Genomic DNA, 25044 nt, shown 5'->3' with positions numbered 1-25044 from the left:
AATGAGTAGCTACCCAAAAAATGAACCATCAATTCAATCTAAAACTTAAAAACTTACTACAGCAATGCGAAGTTCACTTCTTTCCTCAAGTGCAAACACACAGAAATGACTGTGTCTCCTGAAGGTTTCTTAAAAATCATAAGTCATGATCATAGGCAATGGGTTTTACCAGCCAGGACACAAACATGTTAAGCCCTGTCAGCATTAAGAAACTGATATTTTTACCTCTTCACAAGCAGGGCTTTGGAGCAGAGCACGCAGAGCAGCTCCAGGGCAGTGGAGCTGCAGGTTTTTGCCTGGAGCTGGAGCAGAGCCGGAGCACAGCTCCAAAGCCCTGTTAACAAGGCAGCATGGTTCCAATATGCAGCTTTGGGAACTAAAAAGTTAGTCCTTCAAAAATGGAAAAATCGATCCCCACCAAACATTGATGCCTGACTCATGACACAGCTGACCTCACAGCTAAAAACTGGCATTCCACACAAGACGAATGCATGAAAAATTCAAAGCAATCTGGGCTGACTTTCTAGAGGTCTATGATTAACGTAGACAGTAAAGATACATATGTCGCTTCCTCTCTTCTCCCTTTAACCTAACCTTGTTTATTTGCTTTGTGTATTACGATGAATCTGATATTTTGGTGTATGCGTTGTATTTGGAAAATTCAATTAAAAAATTATAAATATAAAAAAGGAAACAGACATTTTAACTTCAGGTGTCAAACATGGCTCTTCCTATGAACAAAGATGAAAATGCATCTCCCAGTCACAGACAGGCTCAACCAAGTTCAGCATTCATTTAAGAAAGTATGGTCCAACCACAGTTCCAATCACTGGCCAACCACGCTTTCTTACAACAGTTGCTGAATGTGGGTTGCTCTATCTACACCAACTGGACAACAGTGTTAAACACTGGGAGAAGAAAACTGCATTTGCACCCACTGGAACCAGCTGATTTTTAAAGGTAAAATTAGCCTTAATTACTTAGCTATATGCATCACAAGCATTAAGAATATAAGAATGGCTATAGTAGGTCAGACCAAAGGTCCATCTAGCCCAGTATCCTGTCTTCTAACAGTGGCCAATGCTAGGTGCCCCAGAGGGAATGAACAGAACAGGTAATAATCAACGATCCATCCCCTGTTGCCCATTCCCAGATTCCAGCAAACAGAGTCTAGGGACACCATCCCTGCCCATCCTGACTAATAACCATTGATGAACCTATGAATTTATCTAGTTCTTTTTTGAAACATGTTATAGTCTTGGCCTTCATAACATCCTCTGGCAAGGAGTTCCACAGGTTCTCTGTGTGTTGTGTGAAAAAAATACTTCCTTTTGTTTGTTTTAAACTTGCTGCCTATTAATTTCACTTGGTGGCCTCTAGTTCTTGTATTATGAGGAGTAAATAAAAATAACAGTTCCTTATTTACTTTCTCCACACCAGTCATGATTTTATAGACCTCTAGCACATCCCCCCGACAGTCGCCTCTTTTCCAACATGAAAAGTCCCAGTCTTATTAAGCTCTCTTCATATGGCAGCTGTTCCATACCCCTAATCATTTTTATTGCCCTTTTCTGAACCTTTTCCAATTCCAATATATCTTTTTTGAGATGGGGCGCCAAATCTGCAAGCAGTATTCAAGATGTTATACTTCTTTATTCCTTGGATATTAGGAAAAACTTTTTCACTAAGAGGGTGGTGAAACACTGGAATGCGTTACCTAGGGAGGTGGTACAATCTCCTTCCTTAGAGGTTTTTAAGGTCAGGCTTGACAAAGCCCTGGCTGGGATGATTTAACTGGGAATTGGTCCCGCTTTGAGCAGGGGGTTGGACTAGATGACCTTCTGGGGTCCCTTCCAACCTTGATATTCTATGATTCTATGTGGGCATATCATGGATTTATATAAAGGCAATATGATATTTTGTCTTATTATCTATCCCTTTCTTAATGATTACCAACATTCTGTACACTTTTTTGACTGCCATTGAACACTGAGTGGATGTTTTCAGAGAACTTTCCACAACGACTCCAAGATCTCTTTCTTGAGTGGTAATAGCTAATTTAGACCCCATCATTTTATATGTATTGTTGGGATTATGCTTTCCAATGTGCATTACTTTGCATTTATCAACATTGAATTTCATCTGCCATTTTGTTGCTCAGTCACCCAGTTTTGAGAGATCCTTTTGTAACTCTACACTGTCTGCCTGGGACTTAACTATCTTGAGTAGTTTTGTATTATTACATTGTGCAAACCCAGCTAATTTCTGATGCATATGACACTTGTTCAGTTTCAGAAAAATTCAACCCATGGCCAACTGGAGCATCAGAGATGAAGAGGTAAAGAACCTCAGATATTTCCTGTCCTTTATTTGATCCTTCAACTGGGACTCTTCCTTCATCCCTCTCCTTTCAAATTTCTTCACAAAACTTTGCAAAAACTGAAAAAGTTTTGTGAAGTAGGCCAGATTGACTTGAATGTTTTTATGTTACTGAAGCATGTAAGTATGTCAGTACCACTCAGGCAAGACTTAACACTGACGGCACTGAAGGCCTCATGGTGTGCAGGAATCTGTATCAACAATTCATATATCCTCAACATGTGCAAATTATTTGCCCAAAAATAAGTCATTCAGAGGTCATGACGGCTTGATGATAATGTTAGAGGCCTTTTCAGCAATCTATGATCTATATTCCTACTTGTCTCAAATCATGGGAAGACCACCCCATGGTATTATGGATTTGGCCAGAGAAGAACAAGAGACTTATCAAACACTTCGCAAGAATCAAATGACACAGTAATTCCTCTGAGAGCCTCACTGACTTTCAGTGGATGCAACTTCCATCTCAGAGTCTAAACTGAGCTCCTGGGAGGACTCTTGAATAGAGTGTCCTTGAGCTCAGTGAGATTTCTTGGCTCATTCATCTGCGAAATAGTCACAGATTTCCTCATTAAAATCACATCTTCTGAGTTATAAATTACCAGTAACAACATTTTCACCTTCTCCCACCCCTCCCTTCCTATACAGGCCAACAAATCTTCATGCTGGTGAATTTTGTAAGTGTACATGCTGCTTCCTTTTAAATTAGTGAATGAAGATCTTTTCCACTATTGGCTAAAAGGCTACATTAAAAGACTGTCAAATTGAAAGCTAGTCAATTTCACATTATGATTTAGAAGCTTCAGGTATCACAGCTACCCAAAATCCTCTTGCCAATTATTACAAGGATATTGACATTTTCCTTTTTTTTATATTAAAAAAAAAGTTCCACCCTTTGTTAATGCATAAAAAGATCCACACAGACGAGAATAAATTAAGTGAACTATACAAGAAACAGGAATACTGAGTACTATTAAAAATAACAAAAGAAAGTGAAAAGCTGAGGAAATTTTCCTTCTCTAGTCAAAAGTGTATCTTGTAACACTTATAGGTAACATTTTCAGACTGAATTGTGATTTTCAAGCTGATGTGGTCCTTTTTAGAAAGTTGACTGCAGATATGTAAGAATAAAAGTAATTCCATTAGACAATTTAATAACCCATAAAAATAAAAAATATATAACAATTATGAGTTATCGTACTAACAAAGTTTATAACCACTGTGAAAGTAGAATGAATTATATTGAAATTATAATTCATTAAAGAAATGCTGCTTGAAGAGTTTGTTGAAATATAGTTGTCAAAAAGAGAAACATTAAGGAGTGAGAGACAATGGGTCCTAATTAACTTAGAGCTCCTACTGAGCTAGGAGATTGGTAAACATTAGTATGCAAATAAGATATGTATGTATATTTGTCAGTTTCTGCTTCCTTTTGTCTCCTATGTTAAATTGGCTTTGGCTTGTGTGTATAAATAAGTTAGCTTGAGCTTTTGCAGGAGGCTCACATATATCTGGATGCATTGACAAAGTGCTTTGCTAATAAACAGACTGGTCTGACAAATTCAGTGAGTCTTGAATCTGACTTTGACAATTTGGAGGTCCCACCGAGATGGCAACCGTCTTCACTGGGGCCATGTGACTCCTGACCGTCCTTAGGAGGGCCGTGGCAAGCCGGCACCTGGCCCAAGCGGTCCTCCACCAGAACGGAAGGGTGCATGACCACAGTGAAGTCTTCACCATCAAACCTGTTGGTTCCCACTCTGTTCTGGTAGGGATCCTGGGATCTGACATCAGGAATCTGGTCAGGTAATTATTTCTGTGTTTTGTCCGGACTGAGGACTGCCTTGTCTCTGTGTCTATCCATCCTCCCTGTGGTGTGTTTGAGTCTGGGCGCCGTCTCCATCCGGGGGATCAGCTAACCAAAGAGTTCCTGTCCCCACAGTCTGAGTGAGTGAAATCTGCACAATCGGAGCCATACTGCGCCTTGAGTAAAATCCTTGGTGTGAAAGCAAGGCAATTGAGGCAGTAGCCTGTGGGCTCCTTGTGTGTGTTGCACTGGGCATCACTCTGCCGAACACGCCTTTCCTTCTTGTGTGATTGGTGTGTAAAGTCCTCCTGTATGCGTAACCAGACGCCTAAGTCGGGACAGTTTTCTAAAGGAACACTGGCTCATTTTATGTATTTTAGGAAGGGTCCGGACTCCTGTAAATTTCTGGAAAAATGGAGAATCCCAAAATTCAGTGGCCACTGTTAGGATCTTGGGACAAAAAGCGAGTAGACGTCTTAAAAGACAAACTCGGCCAACCTAAAACTAAATTGGCAAAAGGAGAGGTTGATTGTTTCATGCAGTGGTGGGAAGAGGCAAATCATAGGTGGACAGAATCAAAACTTGCCTCTCTCAAGGATTCAAATGATAAGTTAAAAGCTTTATTAGAAGCCTTCTCTCCCACTGCCAGACCGAGCGCTCCCCTTTATCCCGTTCTCCGAGAAGATCAAGATTGATCCCATTCCCCTTCATACTCCCATCTCATTGTCGGAAAGGACGAAGAAAACCCCTTGTTAAATTCTGGGGATGACGATGAGGAAGATGCATTAATTGGCCTGGCATCCTTGCATCGGATCAATAGGCGGTCACAACAACTCCCAGGGGTCTCCAGTTCAGACCAGTCCGGATCGTCCAATACCGCCCAGGCCCATTCCTCCGGTACCACTCAGACCTGTAAAGAAAAAACCCCCATTCCCCCAAAACCCTCCAGTCTGCCTGACTCCTCTGTTTTTCCCCATACATACGAAGATAGCCTGGACACTGATTGGGCCCAACGCTTACGCTCTGGCTCTAAACCTATCCAGGCTCCCCTCCAAATCCTGCATACTGGGGGCCAACAAGAGGGTCCCACTTGGAGCTATAAACCCTGGACTCATACAGAGCTCCTTTCAATTGTAAAAGGCTTTCCAAAGCCCCTGGAAAATCCTACCACATTTGTAGAGGAATTTTTGTTCGTGTGCGACACCTATGAACCCTCTGAGGCAGACCTCCTGCAGCTGTGCAAGCTACTTGTAACCCTAGCGAGCATGAAAAATGGCTCACAGCAGCCAACTGGCCCATCAGTGAGCGCCATTCAGCTTTACCAGACGCTGGTCCTGACGCTGAACACCGGAAAAAGTGTAAAGACCGAGCTAAAAACCTACATGAGGCCATCCCTCGAGCATGGACTCCAAAAACAAACTGGACAGCCATACATTGCTGTAAACAGCGACAGGGAGAAAGTCCAGGTGACCATCGCACCCGACTGACTGATGTTTTTCTGCAACATTCTGGTATACAGCAATACCAATGGGAAAGGGCACCCTGGCTCACGCATTTGTTAATGGCCTCCTACCTGCTATTGGCAGAACGCTAAAGCGAGTAAGTGTTCGGTGGGAAACTGAAACCATGGATAAATTGCAATCAGTGGCAGAACACTGCCATCGCACTCTAAAGGGAAACGAGGAACAATCTTCCCAAAAGTTAATGGCCCTGCAAATACAGCATTATTCAGGGCAAGGTAAACAGTACTGGGGAGGGGGACGTGGTCATGGGAGGGGCCATGGAACTGGATTTTCAGGTTTTGGGGGTGTTTGTAATTACTGTAAACAACCCGGACATTGAAAAAACGGGTGTCCTCGCCGGCCTAATAGCTCTGTAAACAACCAGCTAGGCCCCGTCGGCACAGCCCGACAGTCCCCAGACTTACTTTGTCCCACAGCAACGACAGAACACCAGGGAATCTCAGGAAATTTTAGCTCCTTTACTACCTCTCACTCCCACGGGTGAATGTGTTTTGACCATTAATGATCTTTCTCTCCCTTTCCTTGTTGATACGGGAGCTTCGCTCTCTGCAGTTCGTACTGCCGACCTGCCTGAGGTTCCCCGCTCCGAAAAAACCATATCTGCTGTGGGCATTACGGGAGTCCCAACCCCTTATCCCCTTTCAAAACCTCTACCAGTCCAGGTTGGTCCCCTTTCCGCGGACCATGCATTCCTCCTCTTGGATTCCACTCCGGTGAACCTTTTGGGTCGGGACCTGTTATGTAAACTTGGCTGCACCATCTACTGTTCCCCGGATGGTATCTACTTACAAATCCCCCAGTCCTCTCTGAGTGATTCTGTAGCCTCCCTGCTGTCTGAAACTCCCCTTTCCACTCCGGTCCCCTGCTGCCCCTTGGTCCCGTCCCTTGAACACCTAATTTCACAGGTCCCATCCTCTCTGTGGCCGACCCACCCGTCTGAAGTGGGCTGTTTACATACTGACCCCGTCTGCATTATTGTTGATTCCTCCAAACCTCTGCCTCGCCTGTCTCAATACCCTTTAAACCCCGAAGCAAAGGCTGGAATTGCCCCAGTCATGACCGCCCTGCAGGAACAAGGCCCTGCAGGAACAAGGCCCTGCTCCAGCCCCTGTAACACTCCTATCCTCCCAGTTCAAAAAGCTGATGGTAAATCGTGGCGGTTTGTTCAGGACCTTCAGGCCATTAACCGCATTGTCATACCTGCCTTTCCTGTTGTCCCTAACCCAGCGACGATTCTGGCTTCTATCCCACCAGATGCAACTCATTTTACTGTTGTTGATTTGTGCTCTGCTTTCTTTTCTGTCCCGGTTCACCCTGATTCCCAGTTCCTGTTTGCCTTTTCTTACAAGGGGCAACAGTACACATGGACCACACTGCCCCAGGGGTATACTGAAAGCCCGTCATATTTTTCCCAAGCATTAGCCCGAGACCTTGCTGACCTTGTTTTCCCGTCTAGGTCCACACTAGTCCAATATGTAGATGATCTACTCCTCTGTTCCCCTTCATTGTCTGCCTCTGAAACTGACTCTTTAGTGCTCCTTACTGCCCTAGCAAATAAGGGTCACAAAGCTTCTCGCTCTAAACTACAACTCTGTCAAGCTTCTGTCACATACCTTGGCTTTCTCCTCTCCCAGGATTCCCGTGCACTTTCTCCCACCCGCGTCCAAGCTATCCTTAGCTTTCCCCGACCCCGCTCCCCACGCCAGGTCCGAAAGTTTTTAGGCATGGCTGGATTTTGCAGACAATGGATTCCCCATTATGCCTCCCTTGCAAAACCTCTCCAGGAACTCACTCGATTCTCTGTGCCTGACCCCATGCCGTGGCCCCCTGAGGCCAATTCTGCCTGTTTCCCTCAAACAGGGTTTGGCTTCTGCCCCTGCCTTAGGGCTGCCTGACTATTCTAAGCCTTTTACCCTTTTCTGCCATGAACAATCTGGGTGTGCACTTGGGAGTTCTCACTCAGATGCATGGAGAAAAGAACGGCCCAGTGGCTTATTTCTCTGCCACTTTAGACCCTGTTGCCCAAGGCTTACCCCCCTGCCTGCGTGCTGTGGCTGCTGCAGCGCGTCTAGTCGAAATATCTGATTCCCTTGTTCTCCGCTCTCCTCTTACCCTCCTGGTCCCTCACTCTGTAGAAACTCTCCTGCGACAACATAACACAGGCCAGCTCTCCTCTGCCCGCCTTACCAGGTACGAACTTTTACTACTATCAGCTTCATATATCACCATAAAGCGTTGTTCTCAGTTGAACCCTGCCACTCTCCTTCCTTTGTCTAATGACGGTGATCCCCATGACTGCCTTGCAACTGTCTCTGCTGTCACTGTCCCATGTTCTAACCTTTCTGATGTCCCTCTCCCTAACTCTGACCTTGTTTTATTTACTGATGGTTCCTGTTTTCGAGACGACCAAAGTCATCTCCTTGCAGGATATGCTGTAGTTTCACTCTCTGAAACCCTGGAAGCTGCGCCTTTACCTTCTGTAACCTCAGCACAAGTCGCGAATTAGTTGCCCTTACCCGTGCCTGCTTTTTGGCGGAGGGATGCTCCGCCACCATTTATACTGACTCCCGCTACGCTTTTGGGGTTGTACATGACTTTGGTACCCCCTGGCAAACTCAGGGTTTCCTCACCTCTGCCAGTACCCCTATTAAAAATGGGCCCTACATTGCTGCCCTCCTGTATGCAGTTTTACTTCCATCTGCCCTAGCTATTGTTAAGTGCCCTGGTCACTCAATGGCAGATACTGATGTTGCTAAGGGTAACGCATTTGCTAAACATGCTGCTGCCATAGAACCTTCCCCAGATGCATTTCTAGGTTCCCTTTCTGTTTCTATACCGCCGCCGTCCCTCACTGACATCACCCTGCCCCAGAAACCGAGAAAGAATCCTGGGTTGCCCAAGGTTGCTCTCTACATCCTGATTCTCTTTGGCGCTCGCCTACTGGCCCCTTTGTAGCCCCCTTTTCACTCTACCCGTCTCTGGCCGCCCTGCTACACAGTGTTTCGCATGTCGGAAAGGAGGGGATGGTCTCTGCTGTAACTAAGACAGGATGGTGGGCCCCCCATTTTAGCTCTTTTGCAGCCCGCCACTGTGCAGCCTGTACCATTTGCCAAAGCCATAATATTGGTAAACCTGTAAAAGTGGCCCAGGGTTCCAGGGCCTGCCTCAAGCACCTTTCCTGCATTGGCAACTTGATTTTGTACAAATGCTTAAGTGTCAATAATATGAATTTATATTGGTTATGGTATGTTTATTCTCTGGTTGGATTGAAGCCTTTCCTTGTCGCAAGGCTGACTCACTGTCTGTTGCCAAATGTTTGTTAAATCATATTATGCCTGCCAAGGGAATTCCTGCTACTCTGTTCAGTGATCGGGGTACACATTTTACTGGAAAACTTGTTCAACACCTGGACTGTATATTGCATATCAAACACCCGTTGCACTGTCCCTACCAGCCACAGAGTGCAGGTGCAGTTGAAAGACGAAATGGTGTACTTAAGAATAAGCTTACTAAAATTTGTAACTCTACAGGATTAAGATGGCCAGTAGCCTTACCATTAGCCCCTATGGACATGAGATCCACTCTATCCCAAAGGCATAAATTAAGTCCCTTTGAAATTGTTATGGGATGCCCAATGCGAGCTATGACTACCATTACTCCCGTTCCAGATTTGAACTTGACTCACAGTGCGCTCCTTCAGTATTGCAAGGGACTAATGCAAGCTGTAAGTCACTTCCATTCACAGGTTCGAGCCGCCTGGCCCACGGAACCCACCTCCGACGCTTGCCACAACCTCGAGCCAGGTGATTTGGTCTACGTACGGCGCCATCATCTAAAGCACGCCTTGGAGCCCCGGTGGAAGCGTCCTCATCAGGTACTGCTTACTACACAGACAGCTGTTAAACTATCTGGCATCGCAGCGTGGATACATGCTTCACAGCATAAGGAGGCACCATCCCCAGAGAACCAATCATCACCACAGGACAACGCAGAGTCAATTTTGACTCCAGAAGACGACGTAGAGGAACAGTCTGCAATACCTTACAATCTACGCTCTCGTAAGGGTTGCCAGAAGTAGATGACGAACAAAAAAAAGCAGTAGCTAGCCTAGCGCCTACTGCCTGGTGGGCATAAAACCGTGACTGCGGTTCCCTCAGTTGAGGTTCTCAGAACCAGAAGAACCTTGCCTCCAACATGTGCCTCTGCCTGTTCCTCAGCTGCTGGTATCTTACGGCCTGGGGAGACCACGATGACAATTCTTTTATCCAGCAGCAGGTGTGGATAGCTCAGACCCTTAATATTTCTAATCGCTGGGTCTGCAGCCACATCCCAGCCCACTCTCAAACTGGTGTTCCTGTCCTGGCTATCCCACTCAAGTCCCCAGACCTCACTGGAGGGCCTCATCCGTTTAACAAAATACGGAACAGCAATGACACTTGGGAAGCGGTGGAAATAAATGCATCTAAATGGATATGTGTGGTGGAGGGAAAAGGTCATTGGTGTTGGGTGTGTAATGGGACAGGGCTGGATCTGGGGAAAAGCTGTTGCCTTCAGCATATTGTGGCCAATGGTGTATGGGATTATTCAAACAAAACTAAAAAGTGGCAGGCCGGGTATGGAGATATGAATTTTTTCTCAACCTGGGATCAAACAGAAAAATCAATCTCATGTTCCCCCTACAGTAACCTTAGTGAAAACAATACAATCTTTCAATATCATGCAAATAACACCACTCCTCGTAAGGAGAATTACCCTGTACCCTTTGGGGGATACTACTCCTCCTTTGCAAACACCTATATGACAAATGGGTGCAACTGACCCTTCCTGGCCTTAATAGGCCATCACTGGGTGTGTGGGACCAGAGCTTATACTGTGCTACCAGCTAATTGGTCAGGAATCTGTTATCCCACCCGACTCTTCCCACAATTCCGAGTGCTAGGAACCTTCCCTCGAGAACGCCTCTGCAATTTCAGGCGAAAAAGAAGGGACTTAACAGATGCCCAATGGTATGTAAATAACATAAGCCCCTTAACCTGGGAAGAGGCCATTGGCGGTTCCTTAATACCATTAGGGGGAGTAATACACCATGCAAAAAGGCTCCTAAGGTTACAAGCAGTAGTTGAAATAATGGCAAATGAAACCAGAGAAAGTTTAAGAGCCCTGGCCAAAGAAACAGGGGCAATCCGACTGATGGCCCTCCAAAACTGTCAGGCATTGGACATAGTGCTGGCGGCAAAAGGAGGGACTTGTGCTCTCATTGGAAAAGACTGCTGTGTGTATATATCAGACAACACCAATGACGTAATAGATTGTGCGAGCCACTTAAAACAAATCACATATCTTCCCCACGACAAGCCAAGTTCTTTATGGAAGTGGCTAAGTAACCTTTTCAATTTCTGTGGCACAGGAAACTGTTTCAGGGAGCCCTAACTCTCCTGTTTGGAATCCTAATAATTTTTGTATGTTTTCAGTTATTTTCCTGTTGTATCCAAAATTGCGTCAGGCATGCTACACAGATAGCTGCCCCAAACCAGAGTGCTAATTTGATTATTTTAAATATCACTGATGAACAAAGAGATAAAGAACGATTGATATGTGGAACCCAATCATTGTTGGTCATTGCATAGCTTGACCAAAAGGAGGAACTGTGAAAGTAGAATGAATTATATTGAAATTATAATTCATTAAAGAAATGCTGCTTGAAGAGTTTGTTGAAATATAGTTGTCAGAAAGAGAAACATTAAGGAGTGAGAGACAATGGGTCCTCAAACTAATTAACTTAGAGCTCCTACTGAGCTAGGAGATTGGTAAACATTAGTATGCAAATAAGATACGTATGTATATTTGTCAGTTTCTGCTTCCTTTTGTCTCCTATGTTAAATTGGCTTTGGCTTACGTGTATAAATAAGTTAGCTTGAGCTTTTGCAGGAGGCTCACATATATCTGGGTGCACTGGCAAAGCGCTTTGCTAATAAACAGAGTGGTCTGACAAATTCAGTGAGTCTTGAATCTGACTTTGACACCACTGAACTGTGAAAGTTGAAAAAAAAAATGGTCTTTTGAATAACCTAACAATTACACCACCACTCACTAGGTATCGAAAAAACACAGTTATTTCTTGCAGCAGCTGACAGTGTTTATAAAAAGCCTTATATAAATCACTTCGACGTAGTGATAAAAGCATGTGCATGCACGTGCACACAGATCTATTTTTCTGGCCACAGTACAACCGGCAACCATTACTACAAATGTATTTATTATTAATTATTATTATTAATTAACATCATAATGACCCTTTTTCCTGCGCAGACGCTAGCACAATATCTGATTACTGAGGACGTGGCATGTTTTCATTATTACGTTAATGTCATGGGTAGAGACAAGACAGTTCGAATAAATACTAATCAGGGAAATCACAGAATCGTAGAATATCAGGGTTGGAAGGGACCTCAGGAGGTCATCTAGTCCAACCCCCTGCTCAAGGCAGGACCAATCCCCAATTTTTGCCCCAAATCCCTAAATGGCCCCCTCAAGGATTGAACTCATATTCGGCTAGAACAAATGTGTTTAATGTATACTTGTAGATGCCATGGTTCTGATCCCAATGCAGACAGGGACAAGCATTTGGCTACACTATCAAAGGGTTTTTCACTCTGTCCTCAAAGTAAAAGTTCCCAACTGATTAAATGTTACTGGAAGTCAATGGGTGTTGCACATACAAATAAAGGAGGATAAAACTCAGCCCCATGAAGGTTCCTCTGGTTGCGCTATGAAGGGAAGGAACAGATAAATGTATCATTTTGAAAATTTTTGAATGAATCATACATTTTAGAATTGTACTTCAACAAAAGCAAGTAAACTTAAATAGTCTCTAGTAAAGCCTTAATTGACATTAAACCAGTCTGCATAAAAATATACAGCTAGAGCTAAACCCTCATCTCCCATGCACAGCACTTGTTACAACATCCTACAAAAATGTGCCATTGGGTATGCATCTGCAAGTTAATTTTTCAAGATATGACATTCAGGTTGAAATGGGGCTTAAATTAGAGTAGCCATGCCTCTCTCATAGTGTAATTAGGGTTCGAAGGTTAATATTTATTAGGAGTAAAAACTGTATTTAAATTGTTTAAAAAATTTTGCCTTGATTTTCATTAAAGAATTTCACTACAACCTTCTGGAACACCACCAGCAAGTACAGAAGACCTTTATGGCCTGCAGGATCCCTATGCAACCTACCAAACATCTACAAAGTTCGCTACCATCAGTGTACAATTAATACATTTTTTTCACATTTTATCAGATTGAACCTAAAAATTGCAACAGAGTAATTATTTTCATGTTTCAAAGGTGAACAAAAACAAATCACCTTGTTATTTGGCAACTAGCCACTAAATTAAATGTTCAGGCACTATTATCTCCAGGATTATAGACAAAACAGGTTATCACATGTGGACAGGATTTACTGTAGACTATACAACATACACGGCCTTTAGCAACACATAGGTGTACAAGATCCTTGCCCTGGGGACCTTACAACAGAAATCATACAGACGCAACAAACAATTAAGGAGAAAAAAAGTGCCAAAAAAAAAAAGAGAGATCAGCACTGGAATAGAAACAGTGAACTCTAAAGAAGGATTTGAAGGGGAAGGTGCAAAGTGCACCAGATGAAGTGGGCTGTTACAAGCACAGGCATAGTAGGAAATTACATGAAGTCTAGAACGGAAGAGAAAGACAAAAGGAGCAAACGTCAGAGAAAAAGACACAAAAAAGAGAAAATTAAAAAGAACTGGACTAGGACTCAGAAGCCTCGGTTCAAATCCTGGCTCTGTCACAGAGTCCCTGTGTAACCTCAGAAACTCAGTCTCTGAGCTGCCGTTCCCTATATGTTGGCCCTACCATCGTCACGGCCATGAAAAACATGTCACAGACCATGAAATACGCCCTTCCCAGTGAAATCGAATCTCCTTTGTGCTGCTGGGAGCGCCCCAGCCAGGGGCTCCTAATGCTAGTCCCAGCCGGGCTGCAGAGGGACAGGACTTGTTCTTCCCCTGTAGGGTCACTCTCGGTGCGGAGATCAGACCCACCTCCAGGGGCAGCGCAGAAGCGAAGGTGATACACCCAGGGCTTCTGCACTGCAGCAGTCCCGGACCTTCCTGCAGCTGGGGAAGGTACCTGGAGGTGGATCTGATCTCCCCACTGAAAGCAGCTGTGCAGGGGAAGAGCAAGTCCTGTCCCTCCCCAGCCTGGCCAGGAGCCAGGCTCAGGGATTCCGCACCATTGCTTCTGCCAGGGCTTCCACCCTGTGGCTCCTGCTAGGACTCTCTCCCCGACAGCCCCTGCCAGGGCTCGAGGCACCCGGGCTCAGGCCTTCTGCTCCCGTGGCTCCTGCTGGGGCTCAGGGTTTCTGTCCCCCAGCTCCTGCCAGGGCTTGGGGTGCCTGGTCTCAGGGCACCTGGTCTCAGGGCTTCCGCCCCTGCTGAGGTTCAGGGTGCCCGCTCCCCCAGCTCCTGCAAGGGCTCAGAATGCCCAGGCTCAAGGCTTCCATGCCCATGGCGTCTGTGAGGACTCAGGGCACCCATTTTGCTAGGCCCCTGTGGACCCATGCATTAATCCACCAATGGCCTGCTCTCCCAGCAGCACGAGGGAAATCGGACCCACCTCCACCTCTGGAAGCCTCCTTCAGCTGCAGGAAGATCCGAGGTGAAGTGAAGGTGGCAGTCCCGTGACCGCCACCCCCACCCAACAGTTTTGCAACCCTCCCACAGCCCCCTTTTTGGGTCAGGGCTCCCATGGTTACAACACAATGAAATTTCAAATGTAAATACCTGAAAACGTGAAATTAACTAGTTTTCAAATCCCATAGCCATGAAATTGACCAGAATGGACCATGAATCTGGTAGGGCACTACCTATATGTGAAATGGCCGTAATACTACTACTTTTCTCCCTTCCCTTGTCCGTATCATCGAAGGTCTAAGTCTACGTCTGAAAGTTTTACCAATATAACTGTTTCAGTTGGATACAACTTTTTTAACCGAAATAGTTATACTGGTAAAAGCCGTAATATGGACACAGTTTACTCTGGAAGGAATACTGCACCAAAAAAAATCTGCACACAATATTTTAAAATTCTGCAAATTTTATTTGTCAATAAATACATGTGGAGACTCCAGCATGGCAGTAGGGAACACAGGCCATTGGCTACACAGAGGTGGGAGATCCCCCTGCAGCCCCCCCCCACCCCAGGATATGGACTTAGCAGTGAGGCTGCACCCATCCCTGACACAGCACAAGGGCCAGGCCTGCCCCAGAAACACCCTGGGGCCCCAACCCTCCGTGCCAGGCACGCACCAAGACAGTAAGCGAGAGGGACAGAGTCTCGCACACACATCCAGACTTTGCGCCCGATACAGGTGAAGGCAGGCAGGTTCAGCCCGGGAGGATCCAAGTGTGGAGGGGTCTGCTGTGCAGGCGATCCAGGCGTGGGGTGACAGAGTTCTGTGTGGGGCAATCTGGGTTCGGGTGGCTCAGTTGGGGATTCGCGTGCAGGGGAAATGGAACTCTGCAGTGGGGGAGGGGGCCAGGCAAAGGTGGCTGCAGCTCAGCGGGGGAGGGTCTGGAAGGGGGACTCAGAAGGGGGTCTGGGTGCTGGGAGAGTGGGGCGGGGGTCTGAGTGCCAGTGCTAGGAGCTCAGTAGGGTGGGAGTCTGGCTGTTGGGAGCTTGTCGGTGTTGTCCATGTGGAGGGGGATGGGGCTCACGGGAGTGGGGGTTTGAGTGCAGGGGGCTCAGAGAGGGCAGTCCAGGTGGAGGGGTGGAGGTCTGGATGCAGGGGAGGTCTGGGTGCGGGGGGAGCAAGGCTCAGCAGGAAGGCGGTCTGGGGGGCTCGGCAGGGGGTGTCTGTATGGGGGGGGTTGAGTGGATGAAGGAGCAGCTCCTCATACAGTGACCCCTCCCCACACAGCTGAGAAGCAATGCGGGCCCACACAGGTGTAGCACTTTCTGCAGCCAGGGGAGACTTCTGGGGGTAGATCTGACCGACCCACAGCTGCTCCTTGCAGGGGAAGAGGAAGTCCCATCCTTCCCTGTTCCCAGCCCAGCTCGGGATAGCAGCTGAGTCTGATGCAGGGTAGGAGTCACCAGCCAGTGCACATCCAGCCCCTCTCCCCTCACACACACTGTGATTTACCTCTCTGCCAGCTGCTCCAGGCCCCCAGAACAACAGGCCCACGCTGCTGGGGAGGGGCACATGACCGCTCTTGCCGCTTCCCTTTGCTTCAGGAAAGCATTTTTCTGCAGGAAAGCAAAGAAATCTGTAGGGTACATGAATTCTGCATGCACGCAGTGGTGCAAAATTCTCCCAGCATAACAGTTATACTGAGACACTGGTGATTTACCAGTAAAGTTATTCCCCTTTCCTTACATGAATAGCTATACTGGTATAAAGTACCTTTATACCAGTATAACTGTGTTCACACCAGGAAGATTGTATCACTTTAATTATATTCCATACAGTTAAAAACAGTACAATTTTCTAGCGTAGGCGAGGCTTAAGTAGATTGTAAATTTGGGAATATGATAAATTATTTGTTAATTTTTGAAAACTAGCAAATTACAATATGATCACCTGATAGTAAAACTAAAATACAGAATAAAATATTTTATATTACTGTAAAATTATCTTCAGGTGGAAATTATAGCACTTATAAACAGCTAAGAGCTTGAGTTCAAGGTAGTTTTTTTTTTAAAACATTTTTCAGAAAAACAGTGACCCAGCAAAGATCTTCTACACATAGTGGGCACAGTTAAAAAGTAGTATTTGTGGCAGTTTCAGAACTCAGTGTCAGAGACTGTAAGCTAGTTGCCAAATTACCATAATACTGCTTAAAAAATGAGCGAGCCAGAAAGTAATATATACACACACATTCTTTAAATATAAAATTTGAGTCAAAATGGTCTAGTGTTCACACAAGGGAACTAGAAGAAGAGGTTACTCACCCTGTGATAGCGGTAATAGCGGTTCTTCAAGATATGTCCCCCCTATGAATGCTCCACTTCAGTTCCTTCCCTATGGGTGCTACACTTCCGGTGAGTATACACCCCATGCACCTTTGATCAGAGATCTTGGGTAGCAGTGCCTGTTCGGCCCACACATGCACACTATCCAGCCTTGGGCTCTGCACCATGGCTATATAAAACTGTGCAGACGCACCTCCCTCATCTCCTTCTCTACCACAAAGCTCGATAGCAGAGAACTCCAAAACTGAGGGGAAGGAGAACAGGTGGTGGAGCAACCATGGCCGGGGGGGGGGGTCACATCTCAAAGAACCACAGCTACTTCACAGGGCGAGTAATCTCTTCTTCTTCAACTAGCGTCCCTATGGGTGCTCCACTTTAGGTGACTACCAAGCAGTACCCTCTAAGGAGGGGAGGGCTTCGGCGTACAGTCCAAAATTGAAGACAGCACAGTAGAGCCTAACATAGCATCAAAAGCCGAGTCATGAGTTACTGCATACTGTTCAGAAAAGGTATGTATGGAGGTCCAAGTTGTGGCTCTACACATTTCAGCAATGGGTACATTTTTAGGAATGATTATCAAATTAAAGAAAGAATTACTACTCTGGAAGGAGGTTGAAGATCATGAGACTGACAGATAATGGAGTCAGTTATCCATCTAGAAAGTCTTTGCTTGGGAACTGGAGATCCCTTAGATCTGTCCAGAATAGACATAAAACAATTTGGGAAATTTTCTAAATGGCTTAGTCCTGCCCAAGTAAAAGGCTTAAGCCCTTCTGACACTGAGTGTGTGCAATATCAAATCTTCCTATTTCAGGTGCTGTTTAGGGAAGAAAAGTGGAAGCTGAATAAGCAGGTTAATGTGAAAATCAGAAGACACCTTTAGTAAGAATTTGGGATGTAGTCATAATGTGACCTTGGGATATAGTCATAATATGACCTTGTCACTGAAAAATACTGTGAAAGGGGGATATGCGATCAGAGCCCTAATCTCCCCAACTCTTCAAGCAGAAGTAATGGCTACCAGAAGGACTTATTGTTGAAAATGGCAAGGAGGGAGCAGGTTGCCACAGGTTCAACAGCGGCTCTTGTAAGGCATCTAAGCACCAAACTGAGGTTCCCAAATCAGGGTAGGATGTTTACTTGTGCAAAATGATTCCCCACTGTGACACTCTGTATCTCGGGGGAACACCCTGCACCACCATGTTCATCCGTATAATAGGATTGTGTGATACCCAATGCAAAGTTTCTCATGTTGAGTGTCTTCAAAAGGCTCACAATTCACTGAACATTGTTGTTATAGTAATTTATAGTAACGTTATAGGTTGTAATTTCATGTATATAGTTATGAGGCTGAAAATGTGTCCTCATGGCTTAAAACAAGCCCAGGCAAAACTCTCCAGGAAAAGAGAAGCAATTCACATCTCAACAGGGCATCAGGGGACAAACCCAGCCCAGTCTCACAAGAACAAAGGACATTGGCCTAGGCAGCATCAAAGAATCTGTTAAGACTCTCGAAGGAGTCACCCCCCCTTCCCTTGGTCAGTTTGGGACTACAATGAGGTAATGCTCATCTGAAGGGCGGAGGGGGGCTGAAGCCAAGAGAAAAAATATATAATAAGATGTTTGCCATGCTTTTCTCTCTTACACCTCCATCTAGAGACACCACCACCAAGCAACGGAAACACTGATCAAAGGGGAGAGCCTGGCTGAAGGGCATCCAGCCAGCCTGTGGTGAGAAGCATCCAAGTTTGTAAGGGCATTGAAAGTGTTAAGATCAGCTTAGAATGTGTTTTCCTTTTATTTCATTTAACCAAATCTGACTTCTTGTGCTTTGACTTATAATCACTTAAAATCTATCTTTTGTAGTTAATAAATTTGTTTATTCTACCTGAAGCAGTGCATTTGGTTTGAAGCGTGTCAGACTCCCCTTGGGATAACAAGCCTGGTACATATCAATTTCTTTGTTAAAGAGACAAACTCATATAAGCTTGCAGCATCCAGCGGGCATTACTGGACACTGCAAGACAGAGTTTACAGGGTTGTGTATGGGACTGGAGGTACTGACTAGTGTCATTCAGATGCACAATCCAAACAGCGGCTGGCCAAAAGTGCTCACTCATGTAGCTGGGAACAGCTTACATGCCAGAGGCTGTGCACGAACAGGCCAGGAGTGGGGGTCCTCACAGCAGAGCAGGGTAAGGCTGGCTCCCAGAGTCGAGGATTGGAGTGACCTAGCAGATCACCAGTCCAGATAACACCAGGGGAACGTCACACCCAACCCTTGAGAAACCTCATCACTGGATGATCAAATACCCAAAAACCCTCCACCTGGGAATGAAATGTTGTAACAGCTGCCAAAACTGCACTAATGGAACTCAGAAACAACCCTAAAAAGAAAAGGAGGACTTGTGGCACCTGAGAGACTAACAAATTTATTTGAGCATAAGCTTTCGTGAGCTACAGCTCACTTCATCGGACGCATGCAGTGGAAAATACAGTGGGGAGATTTTATATACACAGAGAACATGAAACAATGGGTGTTACCATACACACTGTAAAAAGAGTGATCAGGTAAAGTGAGCTATAACCAGCAGGAGAGCGGGGGGGGGGAGAGAGGCGGAGGGTGTGGAAAACCTTTTGTAATGATAATCAAGGTGGGCCATTTCCAGCAGTTGACAAGAACGTCTAAGGAAGGGGGGGGGGCAGGGAAGGGGGATAAACATGGGGAAATAGTTTTACTTTGTGTAATGACACATCCACTCCCAGTCTTTATTCAAGCCTAAGTTAATTGTGTCCAGTTTGCAAATTAATTCCAATTCAGCAGTCTCTCATTGGAGTCTGTTTTTGAAGGTTTTTTGTTGAAGAATTGCCACTTTTAGGTCTGTAATCGAGTGACCAGAGAGATTGAAGTGTTCTCCGACTGGTTTTTGAATGTTATACTTCTTGACGTCTGATTTGTGTCCATTTATTCTTTTACGGAAAGACTGTCCAGTTTGGCCAATGTACATGGCAGAGGGGCATTGCTGACTCATGATGGCACATATCACATTGGCAGATGTGCAGGTGAACGAGCCTCTGATAGTGTGGCTGATGTGATTAGGCCCTATGATGGTGTCTCCGAATAGATATGTGGACAGAGTTGGCAACAGGCTTTGTTGCCAAGATAGGTTCCTGGGTTAGTGGTTTTGTTGTGTGATTGCTGGTGACTATTTGCTTCAGGTTGGGGGGCTGTCTGTAAGCAAGGACTGGCCTGTCTCCCAAGATCTGTGAGAGTGATGGGTCGTCCTTCAGGACAGGTTGTAGATCCTTGATGATGCGTTGGAGAGGTTTTAGTTGGGGGTTGAAGGTGATGGCTAGTGGCGTTCTGTTACTTTCTTTGTTGGGCCTGTCCTGTAGTAAGTAACTTCCGGGTACTCTTCTGGCTCTAACTGTTGGAAATGGCCCACCTTGATTATCACTACAAAAGGTTCCCCCCGGCTCTCCTGCTGGTAATAGCTCACCTTACCTGATCACTCTCATTACAGTGTGTATGGTAACACTCATTGTTTCATGTTCTCTGTGTATATAAAATCTCCCCACTGTATTTTCCATTGCATGCATCCGATGACGTGAGCTGTAGCTCACGAAAGCTTATGCTCAAATAAATTTGTTAGTCTCTAAGGTGCCACAAGTACTCCTTTTCTTTTTGCGGATACAGACTAACACTGCTGCTACTCGGAAACAACTCTGTCTTTTTTCAATTCCAGGATGTAGTCTAGTATATATGACAGTGAAGACGACGCTGGTGGAAGGTGTCTTATATGTCACATCAGTAGCTGAATCTCATCCACTTCTGTAGGTAAGTATTATGAGTAAACTGCTTCCTACTGTGCAACAATACTCTGGTTACCTCCTCAGACCAGACTGAGTCTAATCCCACAAGCCATTGATTAGCCATGCTTAGAGGCGAAGAACTTCCAGGTTGGAGTGAAGAATTTGACAGGCATCCTTAGAGAGAAGATGAAGAACATCTGAAGGGTGATCAGTTGACAAACAGCCAACTAGATGAGGAAAAGAAACCATGCCTGTCTTGGCTACATTAGGCCCACCAGAATAACCCTGGCCTTATCTTTCTTTACCTTGATCAGCACCTTGTATATTAGAAGAACTGGAGGAAAATGCATACAGCAGACCCAATGTTTAATGAAGGAGAAAGACATCTCCCAAGGAATGGCAACTCAGCCCACCTCTCGAGAACTGGAAGCATTTCTTGTTTCTGGCCATGGCAAAAAGGTCTACCTGCAGGATGTCCCACCACCATATGTGGTGGAGCATGATGGGACCTATTTCCCACTAGTGGTCCTGAGCAAAAGTGTCTGCTGAGGCTACTCGTGGTGATGTTTGGAATGCCCAGGAAGTAAACTGCTGTGATTTCATATGCACCAATTCCAGAATCTCATCACTTCAGTACAGAGGAAGGGTGATCTTGCTCCCCATTGATCATTTATATAAAACATACATGACACGTTATCTGTCATGATCTTCATGTATTTGCCCAAAATTACAGTAGGTACAGTGCGTAAATTGCTCTATTATGCACCACATCACTTTCTTACTGTCCTACAAACACTGCAAAGTGATTTCCAGTGCATTGAAGGCATCAGAATGCGAACAGATGGCAACTACAATAGAACCTCATTGTTACAGACACCTCAGAAATGGAGGTTGTTCGTAACTCTGAAACGTTCATAACTCTGAACAAGACATTATGGGATGCTCCTCAGGGTTGACTGCTCAGAGCGAGGGCTCACAACTGTGCCTGTGAACTTCAGTGTCTTCTACTCTACCTGTAAGTGGCTGCCCAGCAAGTGGGATGTGCACAGACAGCTGGTTCTAGCCCCCTGGCTCCAAGGGTGATGAGTGATGCACCCTGGGGCACCACGGTGTCAGTGGGTATGCAGTGCAGGCTATGGCCCTTTAAAACTGAGCTGCTCCTCCTGAGCGCAACATCCAGGCAGGAGCTTGGGCTCCAGCTCCAGCAGCAACACTCCAGGCCAGGTTCCTGCAGGAACTTGGTAAGTTTCTTTTCCAGAGAGGGCGGGAAACCGCGCTCGTGGCTTACAGGAAAGCTGCAGACCCCAAAGCTGCTCCTGCTCTGCCTGCCCGGGGGCCCACAGTTGTGCCTGTGAAACTCAGCATCTTCACCTCCTACCTGTGACTGCCCCCATGTGGCAATTAAGGGGTGGGGGTGGGAAACAGACAGCCCAGATGTGCCTACCTTTAAGATGCAATACAGGCACAGTACAGTATTTGCCACTTGGGGGAGGAGGGGGGCGGAAGCAGGTCATCTATGCTGCTGTTGGATTGCTTACTTACGGTTCCACATGGTGTCCGGTTGACCAGTCAGTCAGTAACTCTGATGTTTGTATCTTTGAGGTTCTACTGTACTTCTTCATATATATCAACTTCATTATATGATTGTTTTCCCCCTCAATCAGGAAAAAACAGTTCATATAAATGATCACTGATAATATTGGTGTTCAAAAAAGTCTAGATTCTACTGTATTGTCAAATGGAACAGAAGGAAAAGTTATAAAGAAGTTAATATCCGTTTGTAACCTTCCTCTTCCTCTGGCCCCAAACTACCTCCAGATACCACATCTCCTTCCCCATGAACTCTTTTTTCCTCCCTGCCTTAGTCCTTAATGGGATCATTCTCCAAAATGTTTCAGCTTTGCCCATTAGAGCCCTGTCTACACCAGAAAGTTTTGTTGCGAACATCATAGCTCAGCAATCGGTGTACCTGAGCTAGCACTGAAAATTATACAAAGTTGCCCAAACCTCAAAGACAGTTTATGAAATCATGGTAAAGATCATTTGTTCTTGTCTACACTTGTAGTAACGCTAGACATGGTTTGGTCCTGTCTACGTGTCTGCACTGGTTCAGAAGCACCATCTTGCTGACATTCACTAAAAGCAACAGGAAAATTTCTGCCTGTTGAAGAGTTTTGGTCATTAAAAACTTGACAACAATTAGACTACTGGTGTGTGGAGACCACAGCCTATCACAAAAACCAAAATTGTTTCCTTGCATTCCCCTGCCAGTATGTCTGCTCTTGTCTTACACTTAGATTGTAAGCTCACTGGGGCACAATCTGTCGTTTTGTTCTGTGTTTGTATAGTGTCTAGCACAATGGCATCCTAGTTATGACTGGGGCTCTGAGGTGCTCAATAATACATATAATAAATTATCTATCATTGGTACTTTCTCCCTCTCTTCTAACGCAATGCTATTTTGTAATTATACCTTTTATTCAGACATTTTGCAAAGTGCTTTCTAAATGTTGTGACAGGGTCGGGCTAGATGGCTACAGGAGAGTAATTTTTTTTTTTTGAAGCAGAAAAGAATTTTATTTGTGTAACATTTACAAAGAATCACCAAAGAAGATAAAGCAAAACTATGCAACAAAACAAAAGCAAACAGAAGGTATAACACAGCAGCCTTCAGGAGGGAGAAGTGTTCAGGCTAGCCTGGGGCCAGAGCGGGGAGGCTTCCTCGACACTCGTGGTCTTCCACCCTCCTGAGTTACCTGGTGGCCTAGAGCGGGGGGGCTTCCTCGACACTCATGGTCTTCCACCCCCTCGAATTACCTAGTGCCACCCTCAGTGTCACCGATTATTCCTCTCCTGAGAGTGCCCGACAAGATGGGCACGGCTGCGGGGTGGGCGGTTTGGGGTGGGGGGGAATTACACCCACATGTTATAGGACCCCTCCTAGGTGACAATGATGATGGTATCCACAGCGGCAACGGCTGGGGTTGGGGTCTCTCGCTCTTCCCCTCAATCAAAGGGTCAGGCAGAGGGAACCAGACGGGGTCACCGAGCAGAGAACCTCAGACAGCGCCCACCGCTCCTCGAAGGTGTCAAGGGAGTCGGTGGATGCCGCCCAGAGGAACTCTGCCCGGATACGTGAATGTATTGAGGATCGGGAAACGGTCCTACAATCGCAGGACGCTTCATTAGCCAACCTCCCATCTCTGATTTTATAAATGGCTGTTTTAGCTAGGGCCAGGAGGAGATTAACCAGGAGATCTCACGATTTTATGGGGCCACAGATGGGGAGTGTGTAAATAAAAAGGTGAGGGGAGAAGTGTAGCCAAAAGCGTAATAAAATATTCGTGAGGAGCCGGAAAAGGGGCTGCAATCTGGCACACTCTAAATATACATGCGCCAGGGTTTCCCTCACGTTGCAAAAAGGGCAGGTATCCGGGATGGGGGTGAACCGTGTCAAAAACACGCCCGTGCTCACAGCTCCGTGAAGGAGCCGCCAACTAATGTCCCCGACGGGCCTCAGGACCAAGGTGGAATACAGGCTGGCCCACTGAGGTTGCTCACCCTCCAAAGGTGGCAGGAGGTCCCACCACTTTGTATCAGGGCGGGACACCAGGGTGTGGGCGTGAAGGGTGTGAAGCATGAGTGTGTATAAATATTTCCGTGGCGCGATTTGGAAGCTGACTGGCTGCAGTTCATGCAGCCGGCTTACAGTGAAAGGGTGAGGGGTTTGTTGGGATCTACAGGGTAGGGGCCCAATTGAAAGGTCCAGCGGGCCTGGGGTAGAGGGTGGGCGGGGTGCGCTCTGGCGCAGGGCTCGATTAAGATAAGCCCGAGCAGCGGGCGTCAAGGCGGCCTTCACCTCCTGAAGTACGCGCCGGGGGGTACGAGGTCTGGAGAGCCCCATACGCCGGGCGAGCGTCAGGGGATCCAGCCAGTCTCCCCGGTCGTAGTCCAGGAGGTCTCCGACTCTCGTCACTTCCGCCAAGACCAAACTCTGGCGCACCGAGCGGGACTCCGCCACCTGCACACGGAGCTGGGGTTGTGTAGCAGGGGCTCCGTGAGGAGATCTGCTCCCACGGTGGCCGCCACGGACCTGGTCGTTGAGAACAATTTCCAGGTCCGGAGGAGGTCCTGGTAGAAGACCGGCAGCCCACAGAGATCTCGCAGAAAACCTCTCAGACAGAGATAAAAGAGCTGCCGATCGTATTGGGGCCCTTGGAAGCGGCGCAGGAAGGTGTGCGCCAATATGCTCCACGTCGAACTACCTGCACTATAAAGGAGCCTCTGTAGGGCCTGGAGGCGGAAGACACGGACCTGAGTGTGCAGACACTTCAGGCCCTGCCGTCCTTCCTTCAGGGCTAGATGAAGAACCCCAACAGGGGCCCAGTGCATTCCTGACCAAAAGAACTCTAGAATCGTTGTCCGGAGGTTAGTCAGGAAACCCGGGGCCGGAACCAGGGTGTTGAGTCGGTACCAGAGCATGGACAGAACTAGTTGATT

The 25044-nt window shown here is 46.3% G+C and overlaps 1 protein-coding gene across 4 annotated transcripts in view; it reads right to left on the bottom strand.

Annotated features, from left to right (window-relative positions):
• The window catches only part of TMEM135 (transmembrane protein 135), a 383046-nt gene that overhangs the window by 342763 nt on the left and 15239 nt on the right, over positions 1–25044 (bottom strand). The window contains exons 1-2 of one of the 4 annotated variants that reach the window (XM_073336694.2): positions 22087–24007; positions 15902–16005 (exon numbers count right to left, since the gene is read on the bottom strand). The exons of the other annotated variants lie outside the window; for them this stretch is intronic. Of the exons in view, the coding sequence (XP_073192795.1) occupies positions 15902–16005; positions 22087–22096 (114 nt within the window). The 5' untranslated portion in view covers positions 22097–24007. Of the gene's footprint in view, positions 1–15901; positions 16006–22086; positions 24008–25044 lie in introns of those variants that run through there. 4 annotated transcript variants of the gene reach the window in all.

This window comes from Lepidochelys kempii, chromosome 1 (genome assembly GCF_965140285.1).
Source record: "Lepidochelys kempii isolate rLepKem1 chromosome 1, rLepKem1.hap1, whole genome shotgun sequence".
Taxonomy (NCBI): domain Eukaryota; kingdom Metazoa; phylum Chordata; order Testudines; family Cheloniidae; genus Lepidochelys; species Lepidochelys kempii.
Note: the sequence above shows the minus strand (reverse complement) of the source record. Positions and strands in the feature narration are given on the sequence as shown.